The 19,939-nt window shown below is 46.4% G+C and overlaps 1 protein-coding gene across 5 annotated transcripts in view; it reads left to right on the forward strand.

Moving 5' to 3' along the window:
• The first annotated feature begins 3,139 nt into the window (after window positions 1-3,139).
• The window catches only part of trdmt1 (tRNA aspartic acid methyltransferase 1), a 170,002-nt gene continuing 153,202 nt past the window's right edge, over window positions 3,140-19,939 (forward strand). For all 5 annotated transcript variants that reach the window (XM_037277492.1, XM_037277489.1, XM_037277493.1 and 2 more), the window contains exons 1-3: window positions 3,140-3,396; window positions 14,485-14,594; window positions 14,678-14,754. In XM_037277492.1, the coding sequence (XP_037133387.1) occupies window positions 3,333-3,396; window positions 14,485-14,594; window positions 14,678-14,754 (251 nt within the window). In that variant the 5' untranslated portion in view covers window positions 3,140-3,332. The remainder of the gene's footprint in view (window positions 3,397-14,484; window positions 14,595-14,677; window positions 14,755-19,939) is intronic.

The raw sequence follows: 19,939 nt of genomic DNA on the forward strand, positions 1-19,939 counted from the left end.
CTCCCCCCGGGACGTGGGAAAAGCCCTGCCGGAGGTGGGAGTTGAAGCTCTTCCTGATAGGGGATTCCGCCAGACGTTCCCAGCAGACCCTCACAGAGCGTTTGGGTCTGCCAGGTCGGACCGGCATCTTCCCCCACCATCGGAGCCAACCCACCACCAGGTGGTGATCAGTTGACAGCTCCGCCCCTCTCTTCGCCCGAGTGTCCAAAACATGCGGCCGCAAATCCGATGACACGACTACAAAGTCGATCATCGAACTGCGGCCTAGGGTGTCCTGGTGCCAAGTGCACACATGGACACCCTTATGTTTGAACATGGTGTTCATTATAGAAAATCCGTGTCGAGCACAGAAGTCCAATAATAGAACACCGCTCGGGTTCAGATCGGGGGGGGCCGTTCCTCCCAATCACGCCCTTCCAGGTCTCACTGTCATTGCCCACGTGAGCATTGAAGTCACCCAGTAGAACGATGGAGTCCCCAGAAGGAGCACTCTCCAGCACTTCCTCCAGGGACCCCAAGAAGGGTGGGTACTCTGAGCTGCCGCTTGGTGTATAGACACAAACAACAGTCAGGACCCGTCCCCCCACCCGAAGGCGGAGGGAGGCTACCCTCTCGTTCACCGGGGTGAACCCCAATGTGCAGGCGCCCAGCCGGGGGGCAATAAGTATACCCACACCTGCTCGACGCCTCTCACCGTGGGCAACTCCAGAGTGGAAGAGAGCCCAGCCCCTCTCGAGAGGGCTTGTACCGGAACCCAAACTGTGCGTGGAGGCAAGTCCGACTATATCCAGGCGGAACCTTTCTGCCTCGCACACCAGCTCGGGCTCCTTTCCAGCCAGAGAGGTGACATTCCATGTCCCAAGAGCCAGCTTCTGCAGCCGGGGATCAGACCGCCAAGGTCCCTGCCTTTGGCCGCCGCCCAGCTTGCACTGCACCCGACCCCTTTGGCCCCTCCCAAAGGTGGTGAGCCCATGGGAAGGGGGACCCACGTTTTCTTTTCGGGCTGTGGCCGGCCGGGCCCCATGGGCGAAGGCCCGGCCACCAGACGCTCGCCTTCGAGCCCCGCCTCCAGGCCTGGCTCCAGAGGGGGGCCCCGGTGACCCGCATCCGGGCGAGGGAAAACGGGATCCATTTATTTTTTTCTTCATAAGGGGCTAATGTGAGCCGTTCTTTGTCTGGCCCCTCACCTAGGACCCGTTTGCCATGGGTGACCCTACCAGGGGCATGAAGCCCCAGACAACATGGCTCCTAGGATCATAGGGGCACGCAAACCCCTCCACCACGATAAGGTGACGACTCACGGAGGACACATAGCACACATAATGTAGACAATTCAAAAAAGGTGTGGAGAGCAGGATGTTATTGCACAGCAATGACTCTGAGACTCTAAGAGTGGTGTGAGTTCATCAGAGCGACAGCCTGGGGGAAGAAGCTGTCTCTGTGTCTGCTGGTTTTGGCGTACAGAGCTCTATAACGCCGTCCGGAGGGGAGTAGTTCAAACACACTGCAACCTGGGTGAGAAGGGTCTGTAGAGATGTTACTTGCACGTTTCCTGGTCCTGGACAGGTACAAGTTTTGGATAGATGGGAGGTTGATTCCAATGATCTTTTCTGCAGTCCTGATTGTCCGTTGCAGTCTGTGCTTGTCTTGTTTGGAGGCTGATCCAAACCAGACAGTGATGGAGGGGCAGAGGACAGACTGGATGATGGCAGTATAGAAGGTCTTCAGCAGCTCCCACGGCAGGTTGAACTTCTTGAGCTGTCTCAGGAAGTACAGCCTCTGCTGGGCCTTCTTCCGGACAGAGTCTATGTGGCCGGTCCATTTCAGGTCCCGAGAGAATGTGGTTCCCAGGAACTTGAAGGTGTCTGTGGAGAGAATAGTATCACTGCGGATAGTGAGGGGTGAAAGTGGTGAAGGGTCTTGCCTGACGTCCACTGTCCTCGCCACGGTCTTGAGCGGGTTCAGCTCCAGGTGGTTTTGGCTGCAGCAGTGGACCAGCCGCTCCACCTCCTGTCTGTACGCAGTCTCGTCACCGTCCCGGATCAGTCCGATGAGAGTGGTGTCGTCTGCATACTTCAGGAGCTTCACAGGAGAGTCACCTGAGGAGAAATCGTTGGTGTAGAGAGAGAAGAGCAGTGGGGAGAGGACGCACCCCTGAGGGGCGCCAGTAAAGGTGGTCCGGGTGTCAGATGTGATGCTCCCCAGCCTCACACGCTGTCTCCTGTTGGTCAGGAAGCTGGTGATCCACTGACAGGTGGAGGCAGGCACCGCGAGCTGGATGAGCTTCTGTTGGAGGATGTCAGGAGCGATGGTGTTGAACGCCGAGCTGAAGTCCACAAAAAGGATCCTGGCGTACGTTCCTGGGGTGTCCAGGTGTTGCAGGATGTAGTGTAGTCCCATCTTGACCGCATCATCCACCGACCTGTTTGCCCGGTAGGCAAACTGGAGGGGGTCAAGCAGGGGGCCCGTGACATCCTTCAGGTGGTTCAACACTAACCTCTCGAAAGATTTCATGACCACAGATGTCAGGGCGACAATCGTCAAGTCAAATTCCTTGTTTGGACGCTCAAACATGGCGAATAAAAACTCTTGAATTAGACGTCAAAATGCTCGCAGGGTGCATGTTGGTTGAAGTCTCATGAACTGAAAAAAACCCGAATCACTTCGAGAAGTGATCCATTCAGTCACGCTCACTGAAAAAAATCCTTTTGAACGAATTGTTCACTCACGAGCCAACACTAGAAGTGGGATCCTCCCATCTGTGGTCTCTTCTCAAGGTTTCTCATTTTTCCCCCATGAGCTTTTTTTTTTTTTTTGCCTCCCTGGGAGTTTAAGATCAGGGGTTGTTTGAGGATATTTGTACATTTTTGTACATGTGAAGCCCTTTCAGACTTGCTTGTGATTTAGGGCTATACGTATAAATAAACTTGACTTGATATGATAGACATAGTTCACTGTCTATTACGTTTTGTGAATGATGCATCTTTTGTAACTTGATGTGTCAATAAAAAACAAGACCTTTGGATGACGCTAATGTGAATTTGGACACAGTTTCTTGTTATTCAAAACTGAATTTTGTTGCTCTCGAATTGTAATGACGTTTGTCATTAACATGACGTCATCTTTAGTTGCCGCCAACGTCACCATAACGTGACGACTGTGAGCCGAGAAGAACGTGTAAACTGAGTGGGAATTAACTGAGCCAAACTTTACTGATTTTGTTTCCCCTTTATCAGACACCTTAGACGCAACACACATCGGGCGATATATTTGGATTTTAATGAATTTTCCATGTTTTGACATAAAGTAAAAGAAGACAGCGAAAACGACAAATGGAAACTCTGCGAGTGCTTGAGCTTTACAGTGGAATAGGTGGGATGCATTATGCTCTAAAACGTAAGTGATGTATTACATTGTCCATTGCCTTTCTGTATGACCATCGTCAATGGCGATCTGCTGCAGTTGCTTCAAGCGGAGGAGGAATTATCCTCTACTCAAACTTCTAGAAAATCGAACATGAATACGTCCAGAGGCTACATTAGACTCCGAGTGGCTTAGTAAGACGCTGAGTACTGTTGGATTTTGTCCACAAATTAGGGAGCGCTATTGTTTGTGCGTGATATATGTATTGATATGAATGAGACCCAAGACGACAGCTGTTGTTCCAGTCACTCTCTGTATTCAACTGCCGCGCCTCCCCTCATGACGTCACACAACACAGCCTGACATCCCTAACATCTCCCCTTTCATAGATGGCAACTTATACATGAAGATCAAAGATAAATTCCCACAACATGTCTCCCCCTCTTGTCTTTACGTATCAGCGAACACTTAAACAACTCCTAACTCACATTTACAAGAACAGTGTACATGTAACTCACATTTCAAAGAGCAGTGTACAACATATAATTTTTTTTTTTTTTTTTTTTTTTACACATTTGTTTTCGTCAACAACCCAATTGACCGCGAGGCCGCTCAGTACCCACACAGCTCACAAGTCCAGTCTCTTCGGCGCTCTTATAATCCTGCCACTGGCCGTCCTGCGCCCTGGCACAGGTGTATGTAGAGGCGATCCATTCTGAGGCTGGTGGACGTCACTCTGCCCCTGCAGTGCGACCTCCTGGGCGACTGTGTCAGTGTCGCCCGTAGTGTCAATCGCGGTGTCAGGTGGATCCCCGGGTTTGTCAGCTGGTGGGCTGATGTGCTGCACTCCGTGCTGCCCCGGCATTGCGGCGTTACTCTCCGCAGGTTGCAGATCCACCCTGTTACGGCGGTACAGTGTCCCTTCGACGTCCACCAGGTATGACCTGGGGCCCACCAGCCGTAAGCATACTCCTCTCCGCGACCTGCCCGTCCTGTCCCCAGGCAGGGGCTTCATCCTTATGTCCTGTCCGATACACAACTCGGGCAGATCTCTGGCCGATTTGTCATACCAGAGTTTGGCTGTCTGGTGTTTTACTCGCAGCCTGTCTGGAACCCCACCCACCACACTCGGCTCCAAAAGTGTGTCAGCAACCGGGAGTGGCGTTCTCAGTCTGCGAGACATCAACCTCTGCGCGGGGCTGCTCAGCATGCCTTCCGTAGGCGTGTTCCTCCACTGCAAGATGGCCAGCCAAGGGTCGGTCCACGCCCTTGCTGCTCTCTTGCACAGGCTCTTGACAATCTTCACGGCTGACTCAGCCTTCCCATTCGATTTTGGGTACCTGGGAGAGGATTTGACATGGTCAAAGTCCCAGTCTCTCGCAAACCTCCTGAACGTTTCGCAGTCGAACTGGGCACCACAGTCTGTAATTACCCGATCAGGCTGACCGTGCCGTGCAAACCGGGCCTTGCACCTCAGCACCGTGGTCTCAGCTGAAAGATCTGGGAGCAACTCTACTTCCCAGAAATCCGAATAATGATCAACCATGATCAGAAAGTCCTTGCCAGCCTGCGTGAACAGATCCATGCTGAGGATCTGCCATGGTCGAGTAGGGAGTGCATGGGACATCATCGTCTCCCGCTGCTGTCCGTGTGCATATTCGTTGCAGGCTGAGCACTGGCTCACATAGTCCACGATCTCACCGTGCATGTTGGGCCAGTATAGCGTGTCTCTGGCCTGTCTGTAACAGGCATCTCCTCCTACATGGCTGGCATGGATGCGTTTCAACATTTCAGCACGCAATGATTTGGGCACTATAACTCGCTGACTCTTGAAAAGCAATCCATCCTGTGCGCTGATCTCGTCCCTGATGGACCAGTATTCTCTGATTGCCAATGGAGTGTCCTCCCGGCGATCTGGCCAACCACGGAGCACCACCTCCTGCAACAGCTGAAGACTCCCATCACCCACTGTGTGTAATTTTATCTGCCTCAGCCGTTGGCTGGTGACGTTCAGATGCTCAGCCTGATTTATCTGTTCAGCGTCCACTTGTGCTCTCTGCATGCAGCAAACAGTCTGTTTCGAATATCTCGTGCCAGGCCCCTGCGGCGAAGCCGTGGCCCTACTCAAGGTGTCACTGAGGTGCATGTCGGGCCCTGGCTTGTACACCACCTTCAGATTGTATCCCTGTAGTGTGAGCAGCATGCTCTGGAGTCGTTTGGGCGCTGAGAGGAGTGGCTTGGTGAAAATGGAGATGAGTGGCTTGTGGTCGGTTTCCGCTGTGATCTCCCCCCGCCCATACAAATAGTAATGAAATCGCTGACACGCGAACACTATGCTCAGACATTCCTTTTCGATTTGTGCATAGTTCTGCTCCGTCTGAGTAAGTGCCCGCGAAGCAAAGCTTACCGGCTGATTCTCCTGCAGCAGGCAACAGCCAAGTCCCTTCTGACTCGCGTCACTCTGTATGGTGACTGGCTTGGTCACATCGTAGTATCGCAGGATCGGGGCCGACGTGACGAGTCGCTTAATCTCCTCGACCGCTGCGTCGTGTTTTGGCAGCCAATGCCATGGGACATCTTTGTCCAACAATCTCCGTAGTGGCTCACACACCTCAGAGAGGCGTGGCATGAACCTTGCGAGGTAGGTCACAAACCCAATGAATCGCTGCACGGCCTTGGCGTCCTCGGGGTGTGACATGTCCCGGACCGCTCTGATTTTCTCCGGGTCTGCTCTAAGGCCCTCCGCTGATAGGATGTGTCCGTGAAAGTTGACCTCTCTGACCCTGAACACTAGTTTCTTTAAACTCAGTCTTAGCTTTACCTCCCTGCATCTTTGCATGAGCGCTAACAGTTTTGCATCATGGTCCCGTGTGGCTATCTCATCTGTCCCCCCACACCCCACAATCAATATGTCGTCTGCTATAGGTTCCACCCCATCTAACCCTGCCAGTAGCTCATGCTGCTTTCGCTGGTAAATCTCTGGGGCCACAGACACTCCAAACGGCAGCTTTAACCACCGCTTCCTGCCCCACGGCGTCCAGAACGTGGTGGTGTAACTGCTCTCTTCGTCTAATCTGCACTGTAGAAAGGCATCTCTTGCATCTACTAGTGTAAAGATGCGGGCCCTGGGCAGCTTGTGCAACACATCTTCAAGTGTCGGCATAATGTAGTGGGACCTCTTTAGAGCCTGATTTAATGACTTGGGATCTATGCAAATTCTCAACTTTTCTGCCTGCCTGACAATCACCATGTTGCTAATCCACTCAGTAGGCTCAGACACTGACGTTAGGTGGCCATCAGCCTAATACCTATCTAACTGGGCCTTGACTGCCTCCCTGAAGGCCACCGGGACGTTGCGTGGGGAAGCCTGCACCGGGGGTACATTACTATCTAGCACAAAATGAACATCCCCTGGGAGTGACTCAACTGGATCGTTGAAAACATCTGCGTACGTCTGTACAAGATGCTGTCTGGTTAATGGCCCTGAGCTGCTGTGTCTCACCATAAGAAGTTCTTCTGGGATGGTGAAGTGCACCAATCCTAGCCGCACACTCGTTTTGCCTGACAACAGAGGTCTCTGCCCACTTCTCACTATTTCGAACCGCAGCCTGTGTACTCTACCCCTCACTACGCACTTTGTGCGGAATACGCCCGCGGATTGCATGGATTGGCCTGAATACAATACTAGCCTGGTCTGGCTAGGTAGTAGCTTTGCCCCAGGGTCAAGTCTTCTCATGTCTTTTATGCTCATGACATCACATGTGGCCCCCGAATCTATCTGGCACCTCTGAAACCCACCATGCATTTTCAAGTTAACAAACCATTTCTTCCCTCGCCCCTGAACTGCCCCTATGCTCTCCGCTGTGTGCTTCCATGTCAGACCTGTCCATGTCCTCGGGAACTTCACCGTCTGCCGCGTGTAGCTGTCTTGTGTTAGGTGTCTGATTTCGAATTCTGTCCGGACGCTCCTGCCTGGGCGGGGGACGTGGCCGCGGGCCATCCATTGTGTGCACTGTCTCCGGAGGCCTGTCCTGCGTGATTGCTTGTATCCTCGTGTCTGTCATCTCCGCCGTTCTGCATATGTCTATGGCCGATGCCAGTGTGAGATCTTTTTGTCTGAGCAGCCGGCGGCGCACACTTTCATCACTCACACCCAGCACCAGTCTGTCTCTGATCAAGTCCTCTTTGAGTTGTCCATACTCACACGAAGCAGCTTTCTCCCTCAGTTTCGTTACAAACACATCAATGGGCTCCCCTTCATCTTGCTTGCAGGTTCCAAAAACAAATCTCTCAAATATGACGTTTCTAGCTGGTTTGAAGTACTCCTCTAAAGCATCAAGAATAACTTTAACATCCTTCCCTTGGTCCACCGTGAGACCCAAGTTATGCTTGTAAATGTGACGACATTCATCCTGTTCGTGACGCCATTCATTACCCATTACTCTCCGTAGGGTTGCTGCTTGCACTGGTTGCTCTTTCTCTGATAATCCCGTTGCCAGTAAATAGTCTTCAAATTCCCCTCTGAAATTGTCCCAATTGCTTGCCAGGTCGCCGCTCATCTTCATCTCCTCCGGTGGTGGTATATTCGTTGCCATGGCGGGTGGTGTCGTTAGCCTAGCAGGTCGCTAACCGCCGTTTCGCTCGTCTTTGCCTTCTGTCCGTCTGTCCCTCCTCACCGTCTTTCACTGGCCCCGCAGTGAAGCACAGCGCCGTCCAGCCGAACTGTGGCCGGGTCCAGCCACTCCTGACACCATGTTTGTGCGTGATATATGTATTGATATGAATGAGACCCAAGACGACAGCTGTTGTTCCAGTCACTCTCTGTATTCAACTGCCGCGCCTCCCCTCATGACGTCACACAACACAGCCTGACATCCCTAACCGCTATCTGCGCCTCACGGCAAAAGCCATTGCCAATCACCTATTATCCAATTTACTCACTGCGTGCTCGTTTAATTTCTTAAGATTTAGGAAAATGCAAAGACACTGAAGCAGAAATTAGACTTACACAGGTTGGTTGAGTTCAATCACAATTCTTGTTAAGAAAGCTCTGTTTTCAGGAAAGTACAATACAGCGCTGGGCCTTTCAAGAGCAGAAAGTCTCCATTCAGAAAAGGCAACGTTCAAGGTTCTTTGGTCAGCTTATATTCAGTTGCACAGGCCGGTGTGGGGCGAGTTTGATGGGTGATGAGTCGTTGGGGTGGGGCGAGTTCGCAGTAGAGTTTGATTCAATGGGAGTGAGTGCTGGTTATGGACGATTCGGTGTGTGTGGGGGCTGTTGTCTTCCATCCTGTCTTTTCGGCCTTGGCGATCATCTTTGGCCGAGTCCTTGGCTGTCTCCCTCTGGCACCTGCTGGTTTTATCTCCAAGTGACCTTCCTGTAAACATTCTGCTCCATTCTTACACTGTTGCACCTCATCCATTCGTCATTCTTTCAATTTTGTCATTTTGTAGGGAATTATGTGAGCTTTTGGCTGTGACATCATCAATCTATTAATGTTCCCTGACTATGCAAAGTTTGTTCTTTTGATACTCCATGTCTTTGCTTACATCGTTACATTCTTAGTTTAATCATGCTTCCAACCGTATCTCTTCTTTGTTAGGCAAAATATTTCCCTCTGTGCAGAGCGTTCAGTAGTAATCAAAAAGCTGGCGTCTCGCATTTAGGCGACATATGACGTTTAGTCAAAACACAAGATATAATCAAGTGCTGAACGGTCAAGACGACTCTGGCCGTGTCCATGATTTAGAGAAAAAACATCAGGCATGCATTACACAGTTCCTTAAGGGTCATTAAGCTATTCAGGCAATATATCAAAAAACATTTGATATTTCACAGTGCTCAGAAATATATATCAGATCATAAAGTTATAAAAACCTTTGTCATTACCACCTATTAAAAATGTCTAGTTATGTCTTCTTTATTGATTTGGTGTGTAGGTATAATTATATGCTTAAAATATTTCTCTTATTGATTTAATATGTGAATATACTTTTCTGCTTATGTACTTTATTCAATGAAGTTCGAGCATATCTGTTTTTGTAGCTAGGCAGGACTTTTTGTATTTCGACCCCATTCCTTCAGTACTCAGTAACGCATTATTTTTAACTTAGTTTAAGCCGACCATGGACGGACTTGTTCCTTTTAGTTTCTGAGATTTGTAGCTCGTTTTGGGAACCAGATGTGATCGAGCTGCAAGATTGTATATTTTGCAACTTTTTTTCAATATGAATATTTTATGAATTATTTTACTTCAATGAAATACATGGCAATAATGACCATATAATGAGTATTTTGTTCATAACAAATTAGTACTAACAAATTAAATTGTCTGAGTGTTTTGTTTTGTGTACCCCAAACCTTTTGACACACCCTGAGTACCTCCTCTACATACGTTTTGAAGATTCTTCAAAAGCTTCTGCAAAATCACACTCACAGGCAAATTTGTCCAAATACTGCAACTTTTCCACAACATCATGTTATATCCCCTGAAATGGCTCCGCAGGCGCTCTACTGGAAATACACTGCTCAAAAGAATTGAAGGAACACTTTGAAAACACATCAGATTTCAATCGTGAAAAAAAAAAAGTTGGATATCTATACTGATATGGACAGTTTAATGTCTCAGGAACAAAAGGATGCCACATATTTTGAAGGAAATAAAAGTTTTCAGCCTACAGAGGGCTCAGTATATAGACACCCCAAAAATCTAAGTGAAAAAATGATATGGCAGGCTCGGCCATTTTGCCTAAATTCAATTTCTGCAACTCAAAATTCTTTTCAATATCTCGTGTCGCCCCCCCGAGCTTGTATGCATGCTTGACAACGTCGCGGCATGCTCCTAATGAGACGACAAATGGTGTCTTGTGAGATGTCCTCCCAGATCTGTCTAAGGGCATCAGTGAGCTTCTGTAAAGTCTGAGGAGCAACCTGGCGGCATCTGATGGACCGAGACATTATGTCCCAGAGGTGTTCTACCGGGTTTAGATCAGGTGATCGTGAGGGCCATTCAATTGTGTCAATTCCTTCATCCATGTCAAGTCAAGTCAAGTTTATTTGTATAGCCCTAAATCACAAGCAGTCTCAAAGGGCTTCACATAGACAAAAAATTGACAATTATTCTCAAAGCATCCCCTGATCGTAAGCTCCCAAAAGGGCAAGGAAAAACTCAAAAAACCCCTACCAGGGGAAAATGAGAAAACTTGAGAAGGGACCACAGATGGAAGGATCCCCCTTTCAGGATCACCAGGCTGCAATGGATGCAGAGAGGGCACATAAAGTACATAATATGAAAATCAATGAAAAAGTGGATGTCCAAGTCAAAGCGAAGAGCTGCCGGAGGTGCTCTCGATTGTCCTGGCAGTGTCTTCAAGGAGGGTAAGATGCAGTTCCCTGATCCTGAATTGGTCCACGAGAATCCAGATAGCCGCTGTCAGCTTGGTTGCCACCTAATCACCTCCCCAGCCGGTGGGGGGAGGGGGGATGGGGTGAGGGAGCGAAAACAAACTCCAGCCGAATCGGCCACTACAGGTTAATTAAAGGCCACATCATAGAAATGTGTCTTTAAACGTGTCTTAAATGTTTCTAGTGAGGTAGCAGTTCTAATATCCATTGGTAGGGCATTCCAAAGCTCTGGAGCCCGAATAGAAAATGTTCTAGACCAGGGGTGGGCAAACTTTTTGACTTGCGGGCCGAACTGGGTTCTAAATTTGGACCGGAGGGCCGAACCAGGAGCAGATGGATGTACTGTTTGTGTGAAGTAATATAAACGACCTGTAAAAGTCATTGCATAAAAGGTTTTGGCCTTTAGTAGGTAGTAAAGCATGGATATTCAAAAAAAGTTTTTTGAAAACAAATGCATTTATTAACAGCATTAAAAATAAAAATAAAAAATCACAAAAAAACTGCTATCAGTGATTCTCATAAAATACGACACTGTTATTATGAATAACAGTCTCCATCACTTCAGTGCCTGCAGGTCAGATTAATGAAAGATGTTTATCTTATGAGATCACATCAAACGGCAAACATTCTGACCAAATATATCATCTTGAAGAATCGGTGAAAGCATACATCCAAATAAAGTAATCAAAACGGCAACACGGTGAGGGGTATCTGAAAAACCTTTGATGCTGGACATAGAATAATGCATTACAGTAGTCCAGGCGGGACGTGATGAACACATGTATAATAGTTTCCGCATCACCGGTCGAGAGGATCGGACGAATCTTAGCAATAACCTCCAGATACTGTCTGCATACTCTTGCCACATGAGGCCGGGCATTGTAGTGGATCAGGAGGAACCCAGGACCTACTGCACCAGCGTAGGGTCTGACCATGGGTGCAAGGATTTCATCCCGATACCTAATGGCAGTCAGACTGCCGTTCACTAGCCTGTAGAGTAGGGGTGTCCAAACTTTTTGCAAGGAGGGCCATATTTAGTAACGTGAAGGGGCCCGGGGGCCAATATCTCCCGGGGGGGGTGGGGGGGTGCTAGTGGGACGTCCAGCGCTGCGCGTTCCCTTCTCTTTCGGGGGGGGTGCTAGAGGGACGTCCAGCGCTGCGCGTTCCCTTCTCTTCCGGGGGGGGGGGGTGCTAGTGGGACGTCCAACGCTGCGCGTTACCTTCTCTTCCGGGGTGGGGGGGGTAATCGGACGTCAAGCGCAGCGCGTTCGCTTCTCTCCCGGGGGGGGAGGCGGCTAGTGTGACGTCAAATCAAACGCTGCGGACGTCAAGCGCTTTGTGTGGCGGGCTCCATCTAGTGTGGAAACTGAGAAGTGCTCAAGCTGTTGTGCGGGCCACATTCAATTATGTTTTCAGAATTTGCTGCGGGCCAATAAAAACTGGCCCGCGGGCCGCAGTTGGCCCGCGGGCCGTAGTTTGGACACCCCTACTGTAGCGGTCTGTTTGTCCCTCCATGGAAATGCCCCCCCAGACCATCACTGACCCACCACCAAACCGGTCATGCTGAATGATGTTGCAGGCAGCATAGCGCTCTCCTTGGCTTCTCCAGATCCTTTCTCGTCTATCACAGGTGCTCAGGGTAAACCTGCTCTCATCTGTGAAAAGCCAGTGGCGGAATTGCCAATTCTGGTGTTCTATGGCAAATGCCAATCGAGCTCCACGGTGCTGAGCAATGAGCACAGGGCACACGACAGGACGTTGTGCCCTGAGGCCACCCTCGTGAAGTCAGTTTCTGACTGTTAGGGCAGAGACATTCACACCAGTAGCCTGCTGGAGGTCATTCTGTAGGGCTCGGGCAGTGCTCAACCTGTTCCTCCTTGCACAAAGCAGCATATATCGGTCCTGCTGATGGAATGAGGACCGTCTACGGCCCTGTCCAGCTCTCCTAGAGTAACTGCCTGTCTCTTGGAATCTCCTCCATGCTCTGGAGATTGTCCTGGGAGACACATCAAATCTTCTTGCAACAGCACGCATGGATGTGCCATCCTGGAGGAGTTGGACAATCTGCGCAACTTCAGGAGGTTTAAGAAATCGCCTCATGCTCCCAGTAATGACTCTAGCTATAGCCAACACTTGTGGAAAAACTGTTAAAAAAGATCAAGAGGAGGAAATGGCCTCCACCTGCAAAAGCAGTCCTGTTTTCGGGACCATTTCGTTGTTGCCCCTCTAGTGCACCTGTTGTTAATTCCATCAACACCAATGCAGCTGAAACTGATTAACAACCCCCTCTGCCATGTACCTGACCAAAACCTTATCAGAAAAGTCAAATTGAATTCATGCCATACCCTGATAAAAAACTGTTCCTTTAATTTTTTTGAGCGGTGTATGTCATATATTATCATTATATTCCATGTATCTAAGTGTGGAAAATCTTTCCAGTATATGACAGTTTGACCTTGTGCTCATGACTTGGGAGCGTGTGGCTGGCTAAGGAACACATGATTGGAGTCATGAGTAGCGTCAAACAATAAACTCCTTGGTTAGCTAGTCATGAGTAGATCATGAGATGGTTGAAGTCGACAAACATCTTGGTTAACGTAAAGTCATGAGTGCGCCATGAGAGTTCTATCAAAATCTCAATATCTGTCAGAAAATTCTTTTTTTTTTTTCTTTCTTAAAAACGTTCAGCTTTAGGAGTCAAAATGGATTAGTGTTTGGAGCAGTTCAGACTGAAATGCATCTCTATCTCTCCAAAATTGAATTTTCTGTGCTTTGTGATTGTTCAGACTACACAAGAGTAGGGATGCACCGGAAATTCGGCCACCGAAAATTTTCGGCCGAAAATGACCCAAAAGTGCATTTTCGGTTTTTGGCCGAAAGACCTAAATCACCGAAACAACACGGCCGAAACTTGTGATGACGTGAGCAAACAGCGCAGCCAGCACGCGGGAAAACGGGATAAGAGCCAGCATGTCTGCGGTGTGGACTGATTTCACTATCTCAGAGAAAGACCCACGGATAGCGATTTGCTAAACATGCAATGCTGAAATTTCAAGAGGTGGTGCATCTGCAAAAAGTTTCTCCACGTCTGGTTTAATTCATCACCTGAAATCCAAACATCCCGTTCGCCATTCTGAATATGAGAAGAAGGCGACACAGAAAAGGAAACTGACACCGAGCACGCCCACTCCGTCTGTGGCGGATGTTTTTATAAGAGAACATATTTAATTTTACAGTCTTTCAGCAGGCCAGTCAGTTATAAGCCTGTAAATTATTATTTAATGTACACATGAGTGGGGTCAAGTTAAACATTTTATTTTTATTTTATTTTATTTTTGAATTTTAATTTATATTGTGCATTGTTGTAATGTCAGTGCTAAATAAATATTTTCATACTTTTGTAACTGGTTTATTGCAATGCCTTGATTTTAGTGATGTTAGTACACATGTAGCCATAAATGCTGTGGTTCTAATAACTGACAATCATTTCTTTCGGTGTTTCGGTTTTCGGTTTTCGGCCTTGGTTTCCTCATTTTTGGTTTTCGGTTTCGGCCAAGAATTGTTATTTCGGTGCATCCCTACACAAGAGCCATCCATTTTCAAAGTGGATGGGCTAAAAATTTTATTTTTGCTGGCTGTCTAAAAGCAGTCTAAGAGACAAGTGCTTGGGTCACCTGTGTATATAATATTTTGAGAGATATGTTTTATTTCTCTAGAGTCTGGAATATCTGCCCAAGTAGTGGCAGCCATTGACATAAACACAACTGCAAATCAGGTCTACAGGCACAATTTCCCGGGCACCCCACTCTGGAACAGAACCATTGAGGTAGGTAGCACTCAAATCATTAGAAAGTTAGGTCTGAAATATAATTCATTTCACATGAGGCCTTCTTTACTTTTCTTTCTTAGGGCATATCGCTTGATGAGTTTAAAAACTTGCAGTTTGACATGATTTTGATGAGTCCTCCTTGTCAACCTTTTACCAGGTATGCCCTGATCTACTTATTTAATTCTAACAGCACAAAACCTTTAAAATACCGTCTTTCTGTATTATGGGCCCATCTATCAGGGATGAGAATTTTCCACGGATCCGCGGATGTCTGTGTTTTTTTCCGTAGAAAGTATCATTTCGTGAATTGTGTAAATCTGTTGAGAAAATGTTGTTAATATATGGGGGGGGGAGGGTGTAGGGAAGCGGCCGGCCAGCTGGCCGGGCAACGTTAGCCTCGGCGACTCGCGAGCATTCGCCCGCCGGCCGCGACGGCATCTTACAGAAATCAGCTTGCCTCTGTGAACCTAACTATCTGGCAGCAGTGATGCGACAACATCCGCCTTATTTTCGGCAGCATTTTGGCGCTACTTTCGTCACATCATTTCCACTTGTAAACTTAACTTGCGCGGAGAATTAAGTGTTTTTACACCGCCACAATGTGAATTTGCGATTGGGTTTTCATCACTTATTTAGTTAGATAGCTGTAACCTCGGTTTTCGACCACAATCCGTTCCAGAAGGCGGTTCGAGAAGTGCATCGGTCGAATTCCGAATCTATTTTTCCCATTACAAATAATAGAAAAAAAAATTATCCGTTCCAAGACTAAAAAAAATGCCTTTTTTAAGCATTTTTTCATTTGCGCATTTTTGTCCGATCGCGCAACGGCAGCGCACCGCCGAACGCGCAACCGTAGCGCGCCGCCGAACGCGCAACTGCACCGTTGGTCGCATTATTGTGACAGAGCCGTCGCTGAAATTTAGAAAATATTTTTAAAGTCCTGATGTACTTTCCAAAATTTAAGTGGACCTCAGTGCGCAGGGAGCTTAATTTGGTCCGATCGCGCAACCGCAGCGCGCCAGGCGCTCACTGTCGCATTGCTTTAAGAGCGTCTTTGTGTTTTAGGATGGCTTTACTGCTCCCACTTGCTTTTTTTGGAGGCATGATTAGGGGTTAATACAATCCTCAAAGTAACGAAAATACAATAAAGAACGGAGTCAGTCGCAATCCGGGCCGTGCGGTCGGGTTTTCTCGGGTCCTTTCAGCTCATCTTGCGAGGTTCAACCTACAAATTTTGTTCGACAACCGAAGCAAAAAAATCTCGAATTTTTCGTTCGAATTCCGATTTGTTCGAGAACCGGGATGTATATATAGGACTGTCTCAGAAAATTAGAATATTGTGATAAAGCTCTTTATTTTCTGTAATGCAGTTATAAAAACAAAAATGTCATACATTCTGGATTCATTACAAATCAACTGAAATATTGCAAGCCTTTTATTACCGTTTTTTTCAATGTATAATGCGCAAAATTTAACTAATTTATTGCCCTAAAATCTGGGGTGCGCATTATACATGGGTACAATTTTTCTTTTTTTTTTTTTTTTTTTTTTTTTGACACGTCAGCTATATAAAGGCGAGAGTTCAGTTCTCTACCTAAATGCGTATTACAGGTAATATTTTATTTCACAACACTTTGCCTTGTTCCTTTCTTCTCTGCTGTTCACTTCAAACACGCTCCATACGAACACAATGCTCTCGTATCAGACGCTTGCTCGATCACCTGCTCGTTTGCTGTCACAATGTACCCTACACAAATCCGAAACATTTCTTCGCTATCGAGTTTGCTAGCGCATGCGCAGTGATACTGACCGGCAGAATAACAACCGGTTGTTCCCAAAGATGATCTTTTTTCTGAAATAATTTTACGTTTACGGACTTAAGTAGGAGTCAAAATTTGGGTGCGTATTATACATGGGTACAGGCTTTTTTCCAGCATCGACATGCCATTTATAGGGTGCGTATTATACATGGGAGCGCATTATACATGGAAAAAAACGGTATATAGTGCTGATTATGGCATACAGCTTAAGAAAACTCAAATAACCTATCTCAAAATATTAGACTATTTCCTCAGACCAAGTAAAAAAAAAAGATTTATAACAGCAAAACAAAATCAAACATTTGAAAATGTCCATTAATGCACTCAGTACTTGGTTGGGAATCCTTTTGTACGGATTACTGCAACCAATGCTGCGTGGCATGGAGACAATCAGCCTGTGGCATTGCTGAGGTGTTAAGCCCAGGATGCTTCAATAGCGGTCTTTAGCTCATTTGCATTGTTGGGTCTGGTGTTTTTCAGCTTCTTCTTCACAATACCCCACAAATTTTGTGTGGGGTTCAGGTCAGGGGAATTGGCAGGCCAATCGAGGACAGTAATGCCATAGTCAGTACACCATTTACTGGTGGTTTTGGCACTGGGCAGGTGCCAGATCATGCTGGAAAATGAAATCATCATCTCCATATAGCTTTTCAGCAGACAGAAGCATGTAGTACTCTAAAATCTGCATTTACTCGGACTTGATGAAACACAGTGGACCAACACCAGCAGCTGACATGGCTCCCCAAACAATAGCTGACTGTGGGAACTTCAAACTGGTTTCAAGCAACTTGGATTTTGCTCCTCTCCAGCCTTTCTCCAGACTCTGGCGCCTTGACTTCCAAATGAAATACAAAATTTGCTTTCGTCTGAAAAGAGGACTTTGGACCACTCTGCAACTGTCCAGTGTTTCTTTTCCATAGCCCAAGTTAGACGCTTCAGAAGTGGCTTGACCATGGGAATACGGCTATTGTAGGCCATTTCCCGGACACGTCTGTGTCAGTGGCTTTTGATACCTGGACTCCAGCTTCGGTCCACTGTTTTTGAAGCTCCCCCAAATTCTGGAAGCGACTCTTCACAATGCTGTTAAGGCTGCGGTTATCTCTCTTGGTTGTGCAGCGTTTCATGCCACATTTCCCCCTTCCAACAGACTTTTTGTGGATGTGCTTTGAAACTGCACTTTGTGAACAGCTTGCTCTTTGAGAAATTTCTTTTTGTGTCTTACTGTCCTGATGGAGGGTGTCAATGATGGTCCTCTGGACAGCAGTCAGATCAGCAGTCTTCCCCATACTTGTCATTTAGTTTACTGAACCAAGCTGAGTGTTTTTCAAGGCTCAGGAAACCCTTGCAGGTGTTTCGAGTTAATTAGACCATTCAAGTGATTAGTTGAATACCCTACTAGTATACTTTTACATGATATTCTAATATTTTGAGATAGGATATTTGAGTTTTCTTAAGCTGTATGCCATAATCAACAATATTAAAATAATGAAAGGCTTGCAATATTTCAGTTGATTTGTAATGAATCCAGAATGTATGAAATTTTTGATTTTTAAATTGCATTACAGAAAATAAAGAACTTTATCACAATATTCCAATTTTCTGAGATAGTCCTGTATATATCAACATCTGATATATATCATCGCCCCCCCCCCAGAATGCTGGCTACTTTTCAGTGTTTTTTCACATTTGCCATTCTCATCCTTGTAATATGACAATTACAATCTTTCTGGCTGAGCAAAATGTGTATGTGTGAGGAAGGGATGGGTTGATGTTCACGTGTGCCCATGTGTATGATGTGGCTCTTTGCTCTTTGTCTGGTTGGCCACTTCTGGTCAAGAAATACACCGTGTTGGTCGTAAATTTATGTGCATAATGGTCTTAAGAGGTCTTAGAAAGGTCTTGAATTCCACTTACTCAAACCTAAAAGAATCCTGCGTTTGTAAATTTCCATCTTTAGAAGGTAGGTTTATTTTATTTTTCAAGTTCTTTTTCGCGTTCTGCGTGAGGTGTGTTCAATAACTTCTCACACAGTCGGAAAACATTAATTGCACCAGAAAGTAATGACGAGTGAAGCATACAACAATTTGTTCGCTTGATTTTTTCTGTCTTCTCTGGGATATTTTTAGCAAGTGTAGAAAATCAGAGCAGGTTCTCCCTTCCTAAGCAAAGCTCGGAGGTCAAGAATAAAGTGAGATTTATGTTTTGTTATAAAGGTTTGAAAAAGCAAAAATAAATCTTTTGTTTTCTGTGTTTTACACAGTCATAAGGCAAAAAGTGTAACTTTGAGATAGTCCAGTATGCAGTATTTGCATTTACCGTAATTTCACTTTTTCACATTTCAGTTCTCACTAGGAAGCATATTAATATAGTGTAGTATAGTGTAACAAACCAGGCAGGGCAACCAAGTGCAGCACGAATTACGTTTATACAGTGGGGCAAAAGAGCCCCAAAACATCAGAGGAGATCTGCATGAAGGAATGGGCCAAAATACCAATAACAGTGTGTGGAAATCCTTGTGAAAACTTACAGAAAACGTATGACCTCTTGTCGTTGCCAACAAAGGGTATATAACAAATTATTAATATGAACTTTTGTTATTGACCAAATACCTTTTTTCCACCATCATTTGCAAATACCGTAATTTTCGGACTATAAGTCGCTCCGGAGTACAAGTCGTACCAGCCATAAAATGCCCAAAAAAGTGAAAAAAAAACATATATAAGTCGCTCCGGAGTATAAGTCGCATTTTGGGGGGCAATTTATTCGACAATATCCAACACCAAGAACAGTCATGAACGAGCAACAACAGGCTAAACGATAGGTATGCTAACGTTACATAAACACAAACGAAGAGCTGAGAACGGCCCTGACGTAACATTCAGAGTTATTTTAAAAAAACTATTACATAAATAACACGTTTATAAAACCATCCGTGTCACTCTAGAGAGTTAAACAATGCACTTAACCTTTGATGTTATTGTTATGCAAATGAGGCAGGTGGATGCACTACCCCCATGATACCGCTAGGGGGCGTTGCAGGTGTTTTCGTTGTTATGTAAATGTTGCAGGTGTCTTCGTTGTTATGTAAAGATGCAGGTGTCTTCGTTGTTATGTAAAGATGCAGGTGTATGTCTATTGTTTTGTAAATGTTGTAGGGTGGGTGCAGTGTCACCATGATACCGCTAGGGGGCGCTATCTTGGTGTTACGGTGAGGGGGGGCATGTACAGGTGTGTTTTTAAGGGGTGAGGGGTGGGCCTACTGCTGGTATATTTAAGGTGGGGTTATTTGGGAAGACACGCCAGCACATGAGCTCTGATCAGAGAGTGCACAAAAAGTTGGAGAGCGTCAAGAATTGTTTGTCATCTATGTCAGCAAATACAGTTATATCTGCATGATATTACATTCACATTACATCATGTTTTATATGATAATCTTAGTGTATTATTATTATTATTATTATTATTATTATTATTATACTAGTATAAATAGTAGCATGACTTGCCTTTAACCATCTCCATATC

This window comes from Syngnathus acus, chromosome 19, assembly GCF_901709675.1.
Source record: "Syngnathus acus chromosome 19, fSynAcu1.2, whole genome shotgun sequence".
NCBI classification, from domain to species: domain Eukaryota; kingdom Metazoa; phylum Chordata; class Actinopteri; order Syngnathiformes; family Syngnathidae; genus Syngnathus; species Syngnathus acus.